Here is a 19,604-nt window from a genome sequence, read left to right on the forward strand (position 1 = left end):
AAGGCAGCCAATGACCTTGCTCCGCGCTGCACCCCGCCCTCGCGGCCCCGCGCCGCTGGACCATTGGTGCCTGCGGGAGTGAGTGTGGGGAGGGGGCGGGGGCGCCGTACCGGCCAGTCTGAGCGGGGGCGGAGCCTCGAGGCCCGGCCCCGCTCTCCACCCTCCGGGGCGCGGGCTGCGGCGCCGGGAGAAGCGGGCGGCGGGGCGCGCGCAGGGGGGCGTGGCCGGGGGCGTGGCCACGCGGGAGGCGGGGCGGCGGGAGCTGTCGCAGTGAAAGCCCGAGCGGGCGGCGGCGGCGGCGGCGGCGGAGGCGGCCGGCGGGGGTTCGCGCGTGCGGGGCGCAGGCTTGGCGGCGGCGGCGGCCCGTCTGGAGCGGCCGCGGCGAGGACGCCAGCTGCAGCAGGGGCGCCGGCGGGCCGGGAACAGGTGATCCCCGCAGGGGCCCCGAGCCCCGCCGAGTTGGCGGCGGGAGCCCGCGCTCCCGAGCGCAGCTGCAGCCTCCCCGCCGCGGCTCGTCGCCTGCCTCGAGCTCCCCTGGGCTCCCGGGGGCCCGGCCGCCCGCTCGCCGCGGAGCAAAGTTGGGGACGGGTCCCGGCCACTGAGCGCCGGTGCTGTGGCCCCTGTACCGGGCGGCGCGCCCTCGGAGCGGAGAGGAGCCGCCCGCCCGCCGCCGCCGCCGGGTCCCCGAGCCGGCGCCTCCGGAAACTGCTTCCACGGCTGAAACTTTGGGCGACGCCGCGCGCGGGCGAGAGGCCGAGGGGCCGCGGGCGGCGCGCGGGGACCAGCACGCCGGCCGGCCGCGCGGCGGACGGCATGTGACGGCCCCGGGGGTGGCCGCAGCGCGGGAAGGCGCGGGCCCCGCTGCGGGGAGAGGCTGCAGCGCGCGGCCGGTGGCTGCGGGCCCGGGCCCCGAGCCGTGTCGCCCGGCGCGCCCGGGCCCCGCTGACGCCGCTGCGCCCCCGCCTCTTCGAGGGAGGACTCTCTCCAAACTCCCGGAACTTCGGGGGGGGGGCTGTCCCAGAAGCCGCGGAGCTCGCTGAGTGGGCAGCCTTGCCCGAGGGCCCCCGCCCGGGCTTGGCCTCGGACGCCCTCTCCTTGCCCAGCCTCGGCCACCACGTGCCTGGGCTCCGAGGGCTCCCCGAGGCCGTGATCGGAGCTGACTGCCCCCAGCCCTGTGCCTGCTCAAGATGCTCGTGAGGAAAGTGCCCGGCCTGGTCCCGGCCTCCGCCTGGGGGCTGCGGTTGCCGCAGAAGTTCCTCTTCCTTCTCTTCCTCTCCGGCCTGGTCACCCTGTGCTTCGGTGCCCTCTTCCTGCTGCCCCACTCCTCTCGCCTCAAGCGCCTGTTCCTGGCCCCCCGGACCCAGCAGCCTGGCATGGGACTGGTGGCCGCGATCGCTGGCCACCCATTGGTCCGGGAGCAGGAGCCGTTTCCCAACCCGGCCCCAGCTGCGCCGGCCCCCGGGGAGGATGACCCCAGCAACCGGGCCAGTCCCCCCCGCAGGAAGGGGTGGCCGCGGCGCACTCGCCCAACGGGGCTTCGGGAGTTGTCCACAGCGTCTCGGGTCAACAGCATCGTAGCTCCCAAGCCCCTGGAGGGGAACGTCCCCTTCAGCTTTGACTACAAGGCGTTCCGGAGTCGTCTCCGCCACCCGGTGCTGGGGAGGCCCGATGAGAATGAGGAGTCCCGGAGCCTAGTGCAAGACCAGCGCGAAAAAATTAAGGAGGTAAGGACCGACACCCCCCCCCAAATAAAAGACCCAGCCACCCCTAAACCACAGCAGCATCAACAACCCCCTGTGTTTCTTTCTCGCACTTCCCTGACCCTACTCCTTCCTGGATCCTGCTCCACCCTCAGCCCTGCAGGCACTCTTCTTCCCAAACTTCCTACCTTCCCACCATCCCTCCCACTTTCCCCCCACCCGCCTGAGTCCACCATACCCAGCCTGGCCACATAGCCCAGCCCCGGGCCAGCTTTCCCCTCCACCTGATGCTGGTCTTTCCTGTCCTCCCCCCCACCCCTCTCTGGGAGACTAGAGGTCTGGTTCCTCAACAGTTCTGGTTTCTCTCTCCTTGCATTTGTCCGCAGGCAGGCAGCTGCTGGGCACATCCCTTCTCACTGTGTGCCTGTAAGGCCTAGCCTCCCCGAAACCCTCTTAGGGTTTGCCACCCTCCCCAGAAGCCCAGCACTGGGGGTGGGGGTGGGTGGCCGTATTTGGGGTCCTTGCAAGTCTTTTGTCATCTAGCCAGCAACCTACAAATCAGGATGCTGTGCCCTCCGCCTGTTTCTGTGGCGCCGCAGACCAGATGAAATGCACAGCCGGGGCATGTTACAGAAAGGCCTGGCTGTGCAGCCCCCAGAGCAGCACATCCAAAGTGAGTGGGTCAAACCCTACGGCTGCTCTCTGAGAGGAGGATGCGGCTGTGGGCGTTTATAAAGATGTCCAGCTTTCAGAACCATCCAGAGAGGCTGACTCTGCCATACAGGGTCCCTGCCAGTGGCTGAGGCATGGGAGCAGTTGTGAGGCTGGTCCAGGACCAGGCAGTGTTTGGTTCTGTCGTGCATGGGGTACAGTGCAGGAGGCAGACTGCATGGTAGGTGCCTGACACCGCCCCCTAAGCAAACAGCAACCAGCACAGCCTCAGCGGGACTGGAAGGCCACTTGTGACTCTCCTGTTATACCACGTTGAGAGCTGCCTGTGTGAGGCTTGCGCCCAGCAGTGTGGAGGGGCTGCAGTGACACCCCCAGGCCACGAGGGGGCTGTGGGCAAGCCGTGGGCCAGGGTCTCCTCCCTGGAAGAGAGGAGGTTTCCCCTTCCCCCCTGCAGACCCAGAAGGAAAGGGCTGCTTGTGTTTGCACTTGGTGGCTGCTGTGAGGAGTCCACGGGTCTGCCCTGAGTTGCAGAGAGCGCAAGGGTGAGGACCCAGCCTGCCAAGACCTTCTAGGGAGCGGGCAGAGCATTCTTCCCTCTCTCTCAGTGGCCCTCTAGCCTCCTCATTTCAACTGTGTTTCAACCGTTCTCTGCTAATCCCTGTTCAGACACTGTCTGAACGAGCAATCCCAGGGTTTCTTGTCACACTAAGATAGGAAGCCCCGGAGAAGCTGAGTCCTTATGATTCACAACTCCCCTCCACACACACAGCTCAGTTTCCGGATTCCTCTTGCAATCTCAAAGGTTAATGGAAGGCTGGACTGTGCACCAGACAAGTCATCTGCTCCTCCCCTTTCCTGTTCAGGAACTTTGTTATTGAATACTCACTCCCCTGGACCACCTGCAGCTCCCTCTCTAATCACCTCTGGTGGGCATTTTCAGCCCTGGAGGGCACTGCCTGCCACTGACACGACATTCACTGCATGCATCTGTTTTCCCTGAGGGGTGGGGAAATGGGGTCCAGATGTTCAAAAGGCTCTCTGAAAGAATTAAGAATTAGCTACTGCCTCCTGGGTGTTTGACCCATTCCTGAAAGCCTCTGGCTGGGAGTGGTACAGGAAGGGGGCCTGGCTACAGGGCACTTGGCCCCCACATCTCTGTACTGTGAGGACAGCCTCCTTGGCCAGCAGGGGCTGGGGCTTGGTGAGAGGCGTGGAGACTTGGTGCTTCTCAGGAGACTCTGCTTTAACGGGCTTAGCAGTGGTTTGAGTTGGTTGTCCGATGTTGTGCAAATCTGGATCCGTGATTTGGCGTTCCCCTGCACCCTTGTTCCCAGTCGGAAGCATTCTTAAGTGTACCTGCAGTTGGTGTTCTGTGCCTGAGCTCCCCATTGGCGGATTCAAGGCCTTCATTGTTTGCTGCTGTGGAGCTGGGCCTGACTCATAGTAACTCCAGGCACAATGACATGAAGTGCTGCCTGGCCAGCCCCATCCTCAGGACCACTTGGGAATAGGGTCATTTTGATCCATCGGGTTTCCTTTCTTTGTTCAATAAAGACTTATTTAAAATATTTTTAATGAGAAAAAAAGTATTTTAATAATTTTACTGACATGTAATTCATATTATACAATTTAGTGGTTTAAACATATTGAAAAGAATTGTGCAAGCACCCCGCAGTCCATTTTAGAATATATTCTTTCTTGTGCTATTAAGAGCTCCCCATTGCCCCCAACCTCCCCTTGCATGACCCTAAGAAACCATTCATTCGTGACTGTCCTTAAAGATCTACCTATTCTGGATTCCAGATCTACCGGAGTTTCATTTCACAAGTAAGATCATTGGGCCGCCTTCCTAGCCCATCTTGGTCAGGAAGCTCTTTCGAAACCTGCTCAGTCTCTTAGCAATACGCAAGTGTCCACCAACAGATGGTGGCAGGGAGGCACATTAGCTGGGACTTGAGCCTGGGTGTGTTAGTCCAGGTAGACGAGAGAAGTGAATTCAGGGATACTGATATGTGTAGAAGAAAGCTTTATATAAAAGAGCAATTGTATATTGAGAACATCCCAGCCCAGTCCAGATCAAGTCCATAAATCCAATATTAGCCCATATGTTCAATACTAGTCCATAAAGTCCTCTTTAGACTCATGCAGCCATGCAGTAATGCCAAGTGCAGGAAGATCACAGGCCAGTAGGTCAAAAGCCTTGTAGATCCAATGGTGGTGGAAACACCTCAACATTGGCGTGGGTCTCCGGCATGGCTCCTCCAACTCCAGGGCTCTGGCTCCATCAGTGTGTCTCCACTTGGCTTGTCAACAGAAATGTAGCAGAGTGTGTGTCCCGCCTCCAGCGAGCTATTTATCTCCTTAGTGCCTCCTAATGAGGTCATCAAGCTGCCACCTGATTGACAGGCTAAACCCCACCCCTTCACTCAAGTCTCTAGCTGACACCAGATGATGTAACTACCATGCTGGTCGGCCACAGGGAAGGCGAGACTTCTATCATTGAGCCTCACCATCCCTGATTTTGAGCTCCTTAGAGTGGAGATACAGGGTCACATAGACTATTGTGCTTTGAAGCTGCTTGTCTCTTCTGGAATTTGACTCCCCCCTCAGATGACCTGAAGAAGGTGGAGCCGATCTTTTGGTCTGGCTGTTTACCCAGAGTCATGCCTTCCCTGGTGCCACCTGATGAGGAATGCACGTGGCTTTCTTGTCTTCTCAGTTAGATCCCGCTCTGCTGTGCTCGGGGCTAGCCCGTTTCAGAGAGGCGCCTGTTTGCTCAAATAGGACCTGCGTTCCTCTCAGCCTCCTTGGTTTCCAGACAACGATGGATTAGACCCGGGGGCAGAGGGGACATCGCCATCAGATAAAACAGGCCCTGTGCTCAAAAGATGAGGTTTCTGAGGTGAAAGTAAACACTAGGAGGGACTCAGGATGACAAATGAGAGCCGATGCAAATGCAGGCAGGAGAGGAGCAGCGTGGCCTGAGAGATGGACACGCCGCAAGGTCTGCACTGATAAGACAGGTTGGAGCAGTGGGTCCTGGGTGTGCACGTCTCAGAAAGCAATCTGTCACTAGAACCAGCACCTTCTTACTGCACGATTTGGGGACTTTGGAGGAGGCAATGTGTGGTGCACAGGGGAGACCCAGAGAACCCGGACCCAGGGCTCCACGTAGTCATCAGCTGGCTGAGTGTGACGTGGGATACAGATGGGAGAATAGGCCGGTGGCCTTCACTCTTCCAACCCTGGCCTCCTAAGTGGACTGCCCTCAGTTGGTCTTGTCTTAGACCTGTTTTCAACCTGCCTCAGTTCCATGGAGCATTGCTGGGTGGTGCCCGCTGCTGCATCCCAGCACCTAACTGAGAGATGGTGTTCAGAGAGTTGACTCTGTTCATGATTCCCGTCACCCGTGGGGAAGGCTGGGATGCGGCTGGTACAGTGACAGAATCCCAGGGAATGTGAGGGGGTGGCAGCTTGCTAGCAACCACCTCAGTCAGATCTAAGTATGATGAAGGAAATAGGGCGACCTCAGCAGAGGTGGTGCGTTTCTTATGGATTCAGGTTCACGCAGACTCTTCTCACTCTCAAGAAGTACTGGGAAGGTAGTGTGTCAAGGCCACGTCCCAGTGAAGGATGGTAAAATCTCTCAGACCCTGTAGACCAGGGGTCCTCAAACTTTTTAAACAGGGGGCCAGATCACTGTCCCTCAGACCTGTTGGAGGCCAGACTATAGTTTAAAAAAAAAACAACCCTATGAACAAATTCCTATGCACACTGCACATCTCTTATTTTGAAGTAAAAAAACAAACAGGGCAAAAACACCCGGAGGGCCGGGTAAATGTCCTCAGCGGGCCACATGTGGCCCGTGGGCCGTCGTTTGAGGACCCCTGCTATAGATGGTAAGCCCTGTGAGGTAGTGGGCTACACAAGTCAGCAGTTCCAAACTCAGGGAGCGCTCCCCGGATGAGACAAGGGTGTTTACTCCGTTAAAGAGCTGCCATCTCAGAACCTCTCAGAGCAGGTCTCCCCATCCTATAGGGTCGCTGCGAGTCAGCACCGGCTGGGTGCCAGGGAGTACAGTGAGTGGGTCCTACAGGAAATGGCTGGTTGCCCAGCTTCTAGAAGGACATCGGGCTCTTTCTGTGCTGGCGGGAATCTAGATCGGGGAGAACATGGTACAGCGAGTTGGAGTCGCCCTTACCCATTTGTTATTTTTGGACAAGCTACAGAACAGAGGACCCCTTCCCCTGGGAATTGAAGCCTCCCTGAATCCAAATTCCATGAGTTGAATGTCACACCCCCTCCCCCCCCCCACACCCCTGCACCTCATTTGTCCAGCCCAGTGCCCTTCGGTGTCACCACTGGATTTGGTGGCCCTGCTAAAAGTCCAGCCTGGGCTCCTATCTGAACCATGCCATCAACTCTAACTTAGGGAAATACCCTTTCCTCACTGACCCTCAGTCTTGGTGGCAAAGCGAAGAGGCTGGCAGTTAGTGGATCCGCCTCTGACTCTTAACTCCCAGCTGTTGACAGTTTATAGAGCTGCCCAAGTGCCCAGCACAGGGCTGACACCTAGTAGGAGCCCAGCTGTTTGGCTCAATGGCTACGGTAAAGATCCATAAACTTTAAGGTTGCTAGTTGGCCAGTCTGAGTTTTCTTCCTAAAGGAGCCTGGCATTCCAAGGGAGCTCCGAGTTGGGGCGATGGCCAGGTGCAGGGACTTAGCAGCTTGGGGTCCAGAGAGGCATGCAGAAGTTGCAGTAATTTTCCAAGTGCAGGGAGGTGGCGGCCGTGAGTAAACCCTCTGATGCCTGGATGGCAGTCTCTGGAGGTTTCCCCGGAGTGCCTGCGACTTGGCAGGTGTGCCCCACCCCCTGCCCTGCGTGGCCGCTAAACAAAACCTCTGGGATATTGTTGGTTATGATAGATGATGGTGTCTGAACAAGGCATCTTGGCAAATGATCTTTGCTCCCCATTAATGGGTCCCTTCGCTAGTCCTGAGCGGTTTCTCTGTGGAGCGGACTTACTGTCCATGGAACGCGGGGCCAGGCGGGGGCATGAGAAGGCTCTGTGTTCTTTCAGTGTGGGAGCCTCAATCTGCGAGCTGGTTGGGAGAAGTGGGGATACGCACACCTCGGATGTCAGGAGCTGCCCTGCGAGAGCTCTGTCGGGGTTGCGGGTGCACGTAAGTGCTTTCGCTCCCAGCGCCATCCTTCGGCCCTCCCGTCTGCTCCTGCATACCCATAGGACAGATCAACTCTGAAGGAAGGAAGGCCTCCCACAGCACACCAGCCCCTTGGGAGGCTTTTGCATCCAAAGCCCAGCCATGCACCGCCTCCTCTCCTTTAGAGCTGAGTGCTGCAGGTAGGACGATGCTTAGAACTTGCCCCACCTGGTGTCCCCTGAGCCCCCACACAGCCGGTTGGGCGCCTCACCTTTTCGTGAGGATCAGGTGTCGGCATTCCACGAGCGAGTGCTTTTCTGGCCTTAGATCTTTAACTCTTGTCTTTAATGTGAGGGCTAGAAACCAATGGAAAGATGACTTTCAAAAGTCAGCTGCTTATTTCACAGTGCAGTTAGCAGGGGGGCAAGGAAACAGATTCCCTGGCGGTTTCTAGAGTGACTGATTTACATCTGAGCTCGGGAAATGCCTTTTCTTCAGCTTTCCCCGAAGACTGATCCATTACTCCACCAAAAATAAATATTGTGATATATATCAGGCATACTTTGCTCAAAGGGACTTACATCTTTTCTCTTATTGAAAAAAATAAATCAGGCTCGCGGGTTGTGCAGGCCGGTGCAGGGAAGCTGTGGCGTGGCCTGGTCTCCCCCGGCCGCTGGGCATGGGCTCTGGCTGGGGTGCCAGGTGGAGCCTGTGTTTGGGCAGGTGCTGGAGGCCTTCTGTCCTCCTGCCGTGCTTCAGTTGGCCAGCGGCCACTGGACCCAGGATTCAGGACAGGTGTTCTCTGGTGGGCTTGTGCCTGTTTCTTCATTTACTGTAAAGTCGAACCACACATGGGGGAGGAATGAGGATTTCAGAGCCTAGGATGATTGTGGGTGCTCGTTCTGTGCACCCGGGTCCCAGATGGCCAGAACCACATCCTGACAGTGGACCCTGGCCCCACACGTACAGCTTTTTTGTTATCATTTTTGGGAAAAAAGATACAACAGACTTTGCTAGCCCTATATTTCCAAGGAGGAGCCCTGGTGGTGTAGTGGTTATGCTTTGGACTGCGATCCCCATGGTTGGCAGTTCAAAACCACCAGCAGCGTCGCCGGAGAACGACTGAGTTTTCTATTCCTGTAAGTACAGTCTTGGAAACCCCACAGGGGGTCGCAATGAGCCAAGAGTGACTCCCTGGCAGTGAGTTTGGTTTTGGGTTGTGTTTCCACAGCAGATGAAGGTAAACTAAACTGGAGACCCCTCAAGGAGTGCTGCAGACCCCACAACTTACCTGCTACTTGGTTCCCTCTCCCCTTCCTCCCCCACCCAGGGGGCTTGGTCACAGCCGAGCGCAGCACAGCCTCGGCTCTCCTACGTTGCTGAAGCTGAGATTGCTCATAAGTCAGACCTGCAACGAGAACAGGAAGGGCCGAGACCACAGTCCCTGGCAGGTGGCTTCTCCCTTCAGAGACTAGACTCTGAGGTTTGCGGGGAGCCCCCAGGCTGGGCAGGCAGGGTGGGGCAATAGCTCTCACTCCCCTGGGGCCAGAGTCTGTCTCTTACTCGTCACTGATTGGAGGCCGTCCCCATCTTTCAGTGCAGAGCTTTCCACAGTGACCTTTACAGAGGAAACTTGGGGCATATTGATTAGTACCCTCCTTAATAGAGGAACCATAATTATGCTTTTATTTCCCATCCCCTGGGAGTCAGCTGCTCGTGTCCATCTTCCAGGGAGTGAATTTTCCCTTAATAGCACCCATTTTCAGTGCCCTCAGTGCCTCAGTTGGGCATCATGTGTGACTGATGCGCAACTCATAGCCACCAAGACTGCACTCTCGATGGAGTCAGGCTGTCACACCCTCCTCTTGTTCCTGGGTTCCGGTGAACAGCCCAAAACCTTGTCCCTGGGCCACCAAGGCCCTCTGACTCAGGAGAATGGCTCCGTAGGGTTTTCTAGTGTGTCAGCTTTACTTGAGTTCGAACTGCCAACCTTTCACATATCAGCTGAGCGTTTTAGCCACTGCACCAACCCTTCACGCTGACTTGGTGTCATTATAGAACCCATAGGGCCCCCGGCTGGGTAACGGGTTAGCGGCTCAGACTACCAGCCATTCTGTGGGAGGGAGATGAGCCTTTCTACTTCGGGGAAGGACTATAGTCCTGGAAACGCACAGGGGCAGTTCTACCCTGTCTCACAGGGTCTCAGTGAGCGGGAAGGCTGCAATGGCAGGGAGTTACAAAACCCACTGTGAGCTGGTAATGCCCTGCAGGGGCTGCTAAATGAAGCGTAAGACTGGCTGCCTCTCAATGCCTGTTGTATTTCGTCTTGTTTTTCACCACACCCACCCGGTGCTGGTGCTGCTTACAGGAAGGCTTCAGAAAGTTTGTGAGAAAATGCCAATACCTTTTGATTCAATTTTTTCCATGAAGCTCCTTTGTATTTCGATATACTCTCCATGTATGATATACTCAGCTCTTAAAATCTGTTGGTTTCTGAGTTTGTGTAGACACCCGTGGAACATTTCCATCCCTTCACAAAGTTCACTTTGCCCTTCCCAGTCATCCCCCCATCCCGCACTCTCCTTATCTCTAGTCACTGTCCGGGTGTCTGTCACCAGAGATTAGTTCTACCTGTTCTTGAGTTCCCAACACATGGATGCGCCCTTTTATGCAAGGCTTCTTTGACTGAGATAATGTTTTTGAAACTCACCCATGTGTGGCTATCAGTAGTTTATGTCTTAACTACTGAGATGTTTCCGTTGTACGAATATACCACAATTTGTCCACTCACCTGTTGTCAGGTCTCTGCGTTCGTTCCAGTTTGGGGATATTATGCTGTGAACATTTATGTATGTCTTTATGTGGACATAAGTTTTCCTTTTGGGTAAACACCTAGGAATAGAGTTGCTGGCTCACGGTGTAGATGTGTGTTTAACTGTATAAGAAACTGCACCCCGCACGTTCCCCAAGTATAGCTATTCTGTGTTCCTTCTAGCAACGTGCGAGCTCTCTATCCTGTGGCTCTCAGAATCGTCAGGCCTGTCAGCCTTAGCCGTTCTGCGCAGTGCACAGAGATAGCTTGCCGTGGATTTCAGTTGCATTTGCCTGTAAACTAATGACCACGGAGTATCTCTCGTGCCCTTATTTGCCAGTTGCATTCCTTCTTTGGGAGTTCTCTTCAGGTCTTTTGCCCTGCCCGTTTTAAAGCTGAGTCTCTTAGTTGCCTTAGTGTATTGTCTTGCTGTCTTTTTGAATTGTAGGATTTAGTCTCATATTCTGGATGCAGATTCATTGTCTTTATTTCAAATGCTCCCATTCTGTGGCTTGCCGTTTTATTTCTGCCTATTTTTAAAATGGTGTCATTTAAAGAGAACGTTTTAATTTTGATGAATTTCATTGCTTGGGTATTTTCTTTTGTGGTTAGTGCTCTTTGTGCCCATTCTAAAATATCTGTGCCTGCCTCGGGACCATAAAGATCATCCCCCTTTTAGTTGCAGAAGCACCAGCACTTCAATCCATACATTTAAGTCTGCAGCCCCCTCAGATAAATTTTTATTTATGAGATAGGGGTTGAGGCTCATTATTTTCCATGGAGATATCCAGTTGCTTCATACTATTTATTGAAAAGACTTTCCTTTCCCTGATAGAATTGCTTTGATACTTCTGTCAGATTAATTGACTTTATGGATGTAGATCTATTGCTGGACTCTGTTCTGGTCTATAAATGAATCCTTAAGCCAGTGCCACACTGCCTTGATCACTGTAGCTTTAGAGTGTAGCTTGAACACAGGGCAACTCCATCTTTACATTTCTTTTTCAAAATTGCTTGCCTATCATAGGTCCTTTGTGGTTCTGTATGTTTAAGGAGAAGGTTAATTTCTATGAAACATCTTGATGGGATTTTTAATGGGTTTGCCTTGAATCTATAGATCAAAGTGAGGAGAAATGACATTTTAACGCTTTTGGGTCTTTCAATGCTATTTTTCTGTGTTTTTTTTTTAGGGTTACTTTAATTTCTCCTGACAGTGTTTTATAGTCTTTAGTGTAGAGGGTTTGAGCATCTTTTATTAAATACATATCTTGAGCCATGGTGGTTTAGCGGGTAACACAATGGGCTGCTAACTGCAAGGTCTGCAGTTCGAAACCACCAGCTGCTCGGCAGAGAAAGATGAAGCTTTCTCCTCTTGGAAGCGGTACCGTGTTGGCAACCCCACTGGGGGAGTTCTGTTCCCCTGTACAGGGCTGCTACGCATCAGAATCAGCTTGCTGGCCGTGAGTTTGGAGGTGGGGCTTTCATTTTCTAATTGTTTATTGCTAATATATGGGATTGCTATATAGATTGATGTCCTGTTTTGAAACCTTGTCAAATTCACTTATTTGATTTTTGTTTTTGTAGATTAGTTTAGGACCTAGCATGTGTACAGTCGTAGGAATACAGACAGCTTGACTGCTTCCTTTCTCATTTGTGTGCTTTTCATCCCCTTTCTTGTTTCTTTGCGTGGACTAGGATGTCCAGTATAGGGTGGCGTGGCAGTGGAGAGAACCACCTTATTTGCCTGATTTCAAGCAAAAAGAATCCAAACGTTCACCATTCAGTATCACATAGGCAATAGGATTTTTTTTTTTTGGTAGATGCCTTATCAGATTGAGAAAGTTCCCGTATTTTGCTAGTTTGCTGAGGTTTTTTTATGAATGGAATTGAATTTTGTCAGATACTTTTTCTGAGTCTTTGGAGTCGATCATTCAATTTTCTTCTTTAATTCTGTTAATACGGTGAATCACTTTTGCTTTAAAACATCAAATCAAACACGCTACTTGATTTGCTAATATTTTGTTATGGATTTTTGCTTCTATATTCATGAGGAGGAACCTTGGCTAGCCATCGGTCAAACGCAAAGGTCAGCAGCTTGGACCATGCGTTGCGCCCCAGGAGAAAGAGGTGGTGTCTGTGTCAGGAGAGACGCAGAGCCTCGGCAGCGCTCTGTGGCAGTTCTGCTGCCTTATGGGGCTACGATGAGTTGAAATTTGGTTGGCGGCACTGACTTTGCCACTCTGGTTATATTACTAATATATATATTACTTGGTAGCTTTTTTGTAAAGCCTTTGTTTGGTTTTTGGTATCGGGTTATTATCTTGGTCTCATACAACGAGCTGAAAAGTTTCCTTATATTTTCTGAAAGAGTTTATGTGATACTGATGTTATCTCTTTCTTAAGTGTTTGAGAGAATGCCAAGCCTCCAGGCACAGAGGGCAGCTTCTATGTGTGTGAGTTTTCAATTATGAATTCAATTACCTTATCGGATATAGGGCAATTCAGAATTTTTATTTCTTGTGTCAATTTTGTGAATTTATTCTCCAAAGAATTTGACCATTTCATCCAAGGTATAGAATTTACCGGAATAAAGTTGTTCCTAGGCTTCTCACTCTCTTTAAATTTTTGGGTCTATACTTTTTTTATTTTGGCTATCAGGTGTATGCACATTCGGGCTCTTTTATTTTCTACTTTAATGGATACATTTAACACTATAATGTATCTTAGTCTCTGACGGTGTTCCGTGTCTTCACATCTAGGTTGCCTCGTTACTGTAGCCTTAGAGGCTTTCTTGTGGTTCGTCTTGACTTGGTCCTCTGTTTAAAGCGAATCTTTCATAAATAGCATATAGTTGGGTCTTGCTTTTTCCTCCAGTCTGACAATCTCTGCCTTTTAATTAGTCATATATATTCATTGAGTTTAAAGATATTATATAGCAATTTGTGTGTTTTTCTATGAGCCTCATATATTATCATATATTATTTGCTTCTTTTCCCTTCATCTGAAGGGAGCCCCAGCAGTGCTGTTGGATAAGCACTGGACGACTAACCGCAAGGTCAGTGGTTCAAACCCACCTGTCACAGACGAGGCGGTCTGCTCCTATGAAGATTGATTTACAAAGCTTCAGAGACCCTGTATTGGGTCGCTATGAGTTGGAATTGGTTGGGTGGTGGTTGGTTTGGGGGTTTGGCCTTCTTTTGAATTAATTAACTATTTGAAATTCCACTTTATCTCATCTATTGACCTTTGACAGTTTTGTTGTATTTTTATGTTTCTGTACCACCTTCACCATCAGTGATTGTTCTAAGGATTATAATGATCTTTATCTTATCATACTTGTATTAAAATAGCATTTCATGTGTGATGTACAGCCTTTATAATAATATATTTTTATTACTACTCCCAGCCTTTGTTTCATTTTTGCCATATGAGGATAAGTAAAAAAGTTTTGCTATAAAATTATAGAAATTTTTATTAAACAAAAACTTCAAAATATAAAGCTATTGTTTCTCAATTTCTAGTTCTTTACCCTTCTGAAGGTGGTGTCTGCGTCTCTACCTGTGGCCCAAGGAATTCAGTGGTCTTTGATTTACACCATGGCAAAGTGGCCCTTCTGACATCCTCCAGAGATTCCAATGGTGTTTTTTTTCCAATGTTTTTTGAGTTTGTGAAATAAAAGTATAGCAGGCCAAGGTCAGGGCTAGTGACTGGGGTAAGGCTTCCCAATGAAATTCTCCTAAGACAGCCCTGGCTGCCTTAGAAGAATGAACAGGTGATTTGTCCTGATGGGGAAAAAAAACATTCCTTGGCATAATATTTTTTTGCCTTTTTCTCAGCACTAAAGTTTTCTGTTTTTTAAAGACTTCTTCATAATGGGCTCCCAATATTGTCCTCTGTCCTTCTATTAAGATGATCTCTTTGGAATTCCAAAAAACTATTGCCATAAACTCAAGAACTGCTTTGTCTGGCTGGAATTGACTTGGCCCACGAGATTCCCCGGGAAGCTACCGTGTTGATTGGATCTGTTTTATGAAATCTCACTCTACTGAGACCTAACACAAATGTATTACAGAGAAAACTTGTGTGCAGCCACCCAGTGATCACTGAGATCTGTCTGAACACACAGGAATAAACCTGTGCAGATGCGAACTAGAATTCTGGTAGCAATATATTTGGACTTAATCTAATATGTTACAAACCCCATAATACACTGGTATTATTTTTGCTTTAAACAGTCATTTTATGACAGGGCTTAATCAATGCTAGGCTCTTTATGTACCCACATGTTGACATCACCAGTTTGTCGTACTGCGGCTGCGTGTATGTCACCGTGATGCAGGAGCCATGCCGCTGTCGCCCAGAGTGAACGTGCTTCAGTAGAGCTTCCAGACAAAGCACAGACGACACAGAAGGAGCAGCCTGTCCACTTGTGAGGAATCGGCCACCGAAACCCTATGGCTAGCACCAAAACATTGCAGATGCTGACAACCTCACGCACAGAAGCAGAACGTTGTCAGAAATAGTGCTAGGAGAGGAACCCCTCGGGGGGCTCCGTTACAGGAACACACAGCCTCCTCTTTCCTCCAAGGAGTGACTGGTGGGTTTGAACCATTGGCCTGCGGTTAGCAGTTCAGTGCTTACCCAACAGCTCTACTTGGGCTCTTTTCAACTGAAGGCAGGAAAGGGGAAAAAGAAACAAAGAATACATGGTAATAAAATAGGGGACTAATAAAAAAACTAACAGGGACTAATAAAAAATTGCTATATGATAGCAGTAGTCCTCAAAATCTGACTGAGGAGGAGCTGCTTTCTCAAAGTAGAGTCGACCTCAAAGAGCCTGGAAGATGAGTCTGTCCGCTCCTGTGGAGATTGACTTACAAAGCTTCAGAGCCCTGTATTGGCGGCTGGAATACCGCAGATGGAGTAAAGCCGCCCAGGGCTTGCTCTGCTGGTGGGGCAGGACTCCACGTGAGAGGAAACAACAGCAAGCAACAGTGAATCGTTGGAACCTGGAATGAACCAAGTATGAAACCAGGAAAATTGGAAATGGTTCAAAAGGAAATGGAGTGCCTATGATCGATATGGAATGGACTGGTGTTGGCCATTTCAAATCAGAAAATCATATGGTTTACTAAGCCTGGAATGACAAATCCAAGAGGAATGGTGTCACATTCATCATCAAAAAGGACATTTCCAGGTCCGTCCTGAAGTACAATGCTGTGAGTGGTAAGAGGTATCTGTCTATACTCAATAGGTTGACGTTGTCAAAGCTTTCTTCTTGCTTGGATCCACCGTCAGTGCCCATGGAAGCAGCGGTCAAGATCAAATGACCATTGCATGGGGTCCATCTGCTGCACAAGACCTCTGTAAGGTGCTGAACAGCAAGGTTGTTACTTTGCAGACTAAGATCACCTGACCCAAGCTGTGGTATTTTCAGTCGCCTCATAATGCATGTGAAAGTTGGATGTTGAATAAGGAAGACTAGAGAAGAATTGATGTACTGTGTTGTATACTTGAGTATAAGTCGACCCGAATATCTGCCGAGGCACCTAATTTTACCACAAAATCTACATTGAAAAATGTGCCGGAAAACTGGGTTTATACTCGAGCCTATGCGGTACTTGACTTATTATTCTGGTGAAGAATATTGGAACTACCAAGGTCAGCCACAAGAACAGATCAGTCTGCGTTGGAAGAATCACAGTCATACTGCTCTGCAAAGATGGTGAGACTTGTGTCGTGTACTTTGGTCGTGTTACGGGTAAAGTCGAGGGGCAGTGAAAGAGAGGAAGGCCCTGGACAAGAGGCTGAACACGGTACATACAACGGTGGGTGCATACATGAAGGTCGGTGGTGAGGACGGCCCAGGACCGGGCGGTTTGAATCGGAACCAACTCCAATGGCACCTAACAGCAACATACTGACCATTTCTCATGTCCGTCATTCCTTCATGAAGGGAATTCTGGTGGTAAATTCTTGTAGCTTTTAAAATCCGAAAAATCTATTTTGTCTTTGTTTTCAAAGTATATTTTTGCTGGATACAGAAATCTGGACCAACTATTGTTTGTTTACAATAAAGGTCATTCCACTGGTATTTTTCCCTGTGTGTGTGTGTGTGTGTGTGTGTGTGTGTGTGTTTTGGGGGAGGGGCGGGGTGGCTGTCTTTCTGAAACTTGTAATTTGTGTTGTTTCTGGAAAGAGTGAAATATCCTGGGTGAGAATTTTGAACCGTTGGCATGTTCTTGATAACTACAGTACTTCTGCTATCTTAAAGAGCCCCTAGGGTCACTCACTGTGAGATAAAATCACTCCATTGTGATGGGTTGTTTTTTTAATTGCCTTTGTAATCTTGACCTCTAGACCACACCTGGGGTTATGCTAATGTATGGAGGCCGCCTTCTCAAGGCGGAGAGATGAAGGCGACTCTAATCCAACACGCTTTGAAATGAGGCCACCGAGGCACTGGACTCCCTGCGCTGCCCATGCGAAGGCGGTGCATCCTTTAGGGTGGAGGCTCCGTGCTGAGCACCGCCCAGACCTGTCCTACACGTGCCTTTCCATCACTGAAACTGCAGTCTCACAGGCATGGTATCTTCCATGCAGTCTGTGAGGGGTTCCAGTGAATTACCAAACCCAAACGTGGAGAGGCCAGGCAGCAGGTCGGAAGTGAGGGGCTCGAGGGGTTGACACCCCAGTGGAGCAGAGGAGACCTCACTGCCCCATTAGGTGGCACATGGACTTCCAAGCTTGTGACCGCCTGGGTTGGCACTGTGGCAGATGGGGCTGCCCGGGAAGCTGGTTTCACACTGAGCGGGGCCGTGACAAGTAGAGATGGGTTATATCCTGGTGTGGAGGAGGGGCCTTGGTGGTGTAGTGGGCTACGGTCCAAAAGGCCAGTCAGTCGAAACCACCAGCCGCTCCTCTGAGTCTCTGAGGAGACTCAGGCCAAGTGATAGTCTTGGAAATGCACTTGGCAGGTCTGCCCAGCCCTGCGGGTCCCTACACGTCCTCCTGACCCGATGGCAGTGAGTTTGGTTTGGGTCATGTTCAGGAAGGACTTTAGGACTCAAATTGCCACACGAAGCCCCATCTTCAATATTTGGGGGGGGGGGTTTGGTTTGTTTAATCTTCAAGTTCACTGGTCTTTCCTTCTTTCATGTCCAATGATTTTTAAAATTTCCGGTTGGAACTTTAAAATGGTTTTTGTTTCTCTGATCTCCTCAATCTTTTCTGGTTTGCATCTTTTCCTTCTGACGCATTGAACTCACTGCATCGAACTGAGGCCGACTCCGACACACACCTCAGGCTAGTGGGTCCCAGCTCTGTGGGTCTTAGAGACTGTAACTCTTCACCGGACTACAAAGCCTCAACTTCCTCCTGCACAGCCGCTGGTGCTTTTGAACCGCTGGCCTGCGGCTAGGAACCTGTGCGTGACCACTGCCGCACCAGGGCTCCTACCGTCCTTTGTGAAGAAGTCTGTGTGTGCCGTTTCCAACGCCCGCGCCATCACTGGGTCGGCCTCTGCAGAGTTTTCGTTCACCGGTTGTGCACATTTTCCTCTGCAGAGCATTGTGGCTCCTGCTTTCGTGAGACGCTCTCGTCACCTGTTTTCTATTAGACTCTTGGCTGCGGCTTCTTGTAGCAGTCAGGGTACCTGTGTCAGGGCTGGTTTTGTTCTGTGTGTCGTCGCTTGCTCTTTTCTAACCTGGAGTTGGCTAGGAAACCATTTAATTGAGCTTGTTAACATTATATGTAAAGTACAAATAAGCCGCTTCCAGTGGGTCTCTAAAGACTCCTGAATCAACTACGTGAACTGCAATGTACAGATTTTAGCTGAGTTTAGCTATTTAAAGACACTTGTTTATTTTTTTTAATTGGCATTGGGTCAGTAAACTGTGCTGAAGCAGTGTCCAGGACAGGGCTGCTGATTTTTGACTGGTGTCGGGTGGATTCTTTTTTTTAAAATCATTTTATTGGGGGCTCATACATCTCTTATCAGAATCCATACATACACCCATTGTATCAAGCACATTTGTACATTTGTTGCCCTCATCATTCTCTCAAAACACCTGCTTTCTACTTGAGCCCCTGGTATCAGCTCCTCATTTTTCCCCTCCCTTACTGTGCCCCCTCCCTCATGAACCCGTGATAATTTATAAATTATTATTATTTTGTCATATCTTATACTGTCTGATATCTCCCTTCACCCACTTCTCTGTTGTCCATCCCCCAGGGAGGAGGTTATATGTAGATCCCTGTAATCGGTTCCCTTTCTACCCCACCTTCCCTCTACCCTCCCGGTATCACCACTCTTACCACTAAACCTGAGGGGACCATCTGCCCTGGATTCCCTGTGTTTCCAGTTGCTATCTGTACCAGTGTACATCCTCTGGTCCAGCCAGATTGTAAGGGAGAATTAGGATCATGATAGGGGAGGGGACACTTAAGAGCTAGAGGAACGTTGTATGTTTCATCGTTGCCGCCCTGCACTCTGACTGGCTCGTCTCCTCCCCGCAACCCTTCTGTAAGGGGATGTCCAGTTGCCTACAGATGGGCTTTGGGTCCCCACTGCGCACTCCCCCCTCATTCACTATGGTAAGTTTTTTTGTTCTGATGATGCCTGATACCTGATCCCTTCGACACCTCGTCGTGATCACACAGGCTGGTGTGCTTCTTCCATGTGGGCTTGTGGGCTTTGTTGCTTCTGAGCTAGATGGCCGCTTGTTTACCTTCAAGCCCCAGACGCTAGGTCTTTTGATAGCTGGGCAGGATGTGTAGATTCTTGCTTCCCGGCTTTTTGTAGGTGTTAGCAGGAGAAATGTTTTCTGGTATTTGTGATGTTCCAACAGCCTGCTTTAATTAGCGCTACTGTCCTCGAGGGATTTTATAAATTCTGTCAAATAGTTTCACTCCTGGCCCTGTTCCTTAAGTGGAATAAGTACTTTTAAAACTGTGTACTTTGTAGCCCAATGCCTTTCCCCCTATGTTTCAAATGAACTTGTAAGTTATTAAAGACTCCAAGTCTACTTCAATTTTACTTTTCCTTCATTTTTAGCTACTCAGACCAAGGAATCCGAAGGGGTGTAGTCCTATGTTTTAAAAAAGAAAAGAACCATTTACAGAGTCCAGGTTGCTGAATTATCGATCAGCCGACAAACCTGTTGGCATCAAGTTGATACTGACTCACAACGACCCCATAGGACGGATGGCAAATCTTGACGGAGCAGACAGCCTTGTCTTTCTCTCAAGAAGCTGCT

General features: G+C 50.6%; 1 protein-coding gene across 1 annotated transcript in view; it reads left to right on the forward strand.

Annotated features, from left to right (window-relative positions):
• The first annotated feature begins 308 nt into the window (after window positions 1-308).
• Window positions 309-19,604, forward strand: part of MAN1C1 (mannosidase alpha class 1C member 1) — a 160,494-nt gene continuing 141,198 nt past the window's right edge. Inside the window, exon 1 of the mRNA XM_075552626.1 lies at window positions 309-1,724. Within this exon, the coding sequence (XP_075408741.1) occupies window positions 1,188-1,724 (537 nt within the window). The 5' untranslated portion in view covers window positions 309-1,187. The remainder of the gene's footprint in view (window positions 1,725-19,604) is intronic.

Source organism: Tenrec ecaudatus, chromosome 1, assembly GCF_050624435.1.
Source record: "Tenrec ecaudatus isolate mTenEca1 chromosome 1, mTenEca1.hap1, whole genome shotgun sequence".
Taxonomy (NCBI): domain Eukaryota; kingdom Metazoa; phylum Chordata; class Mammalia; order Afrosoricida; family Tenrecidae; genus Tenrec; species Tenrec ecaudatus.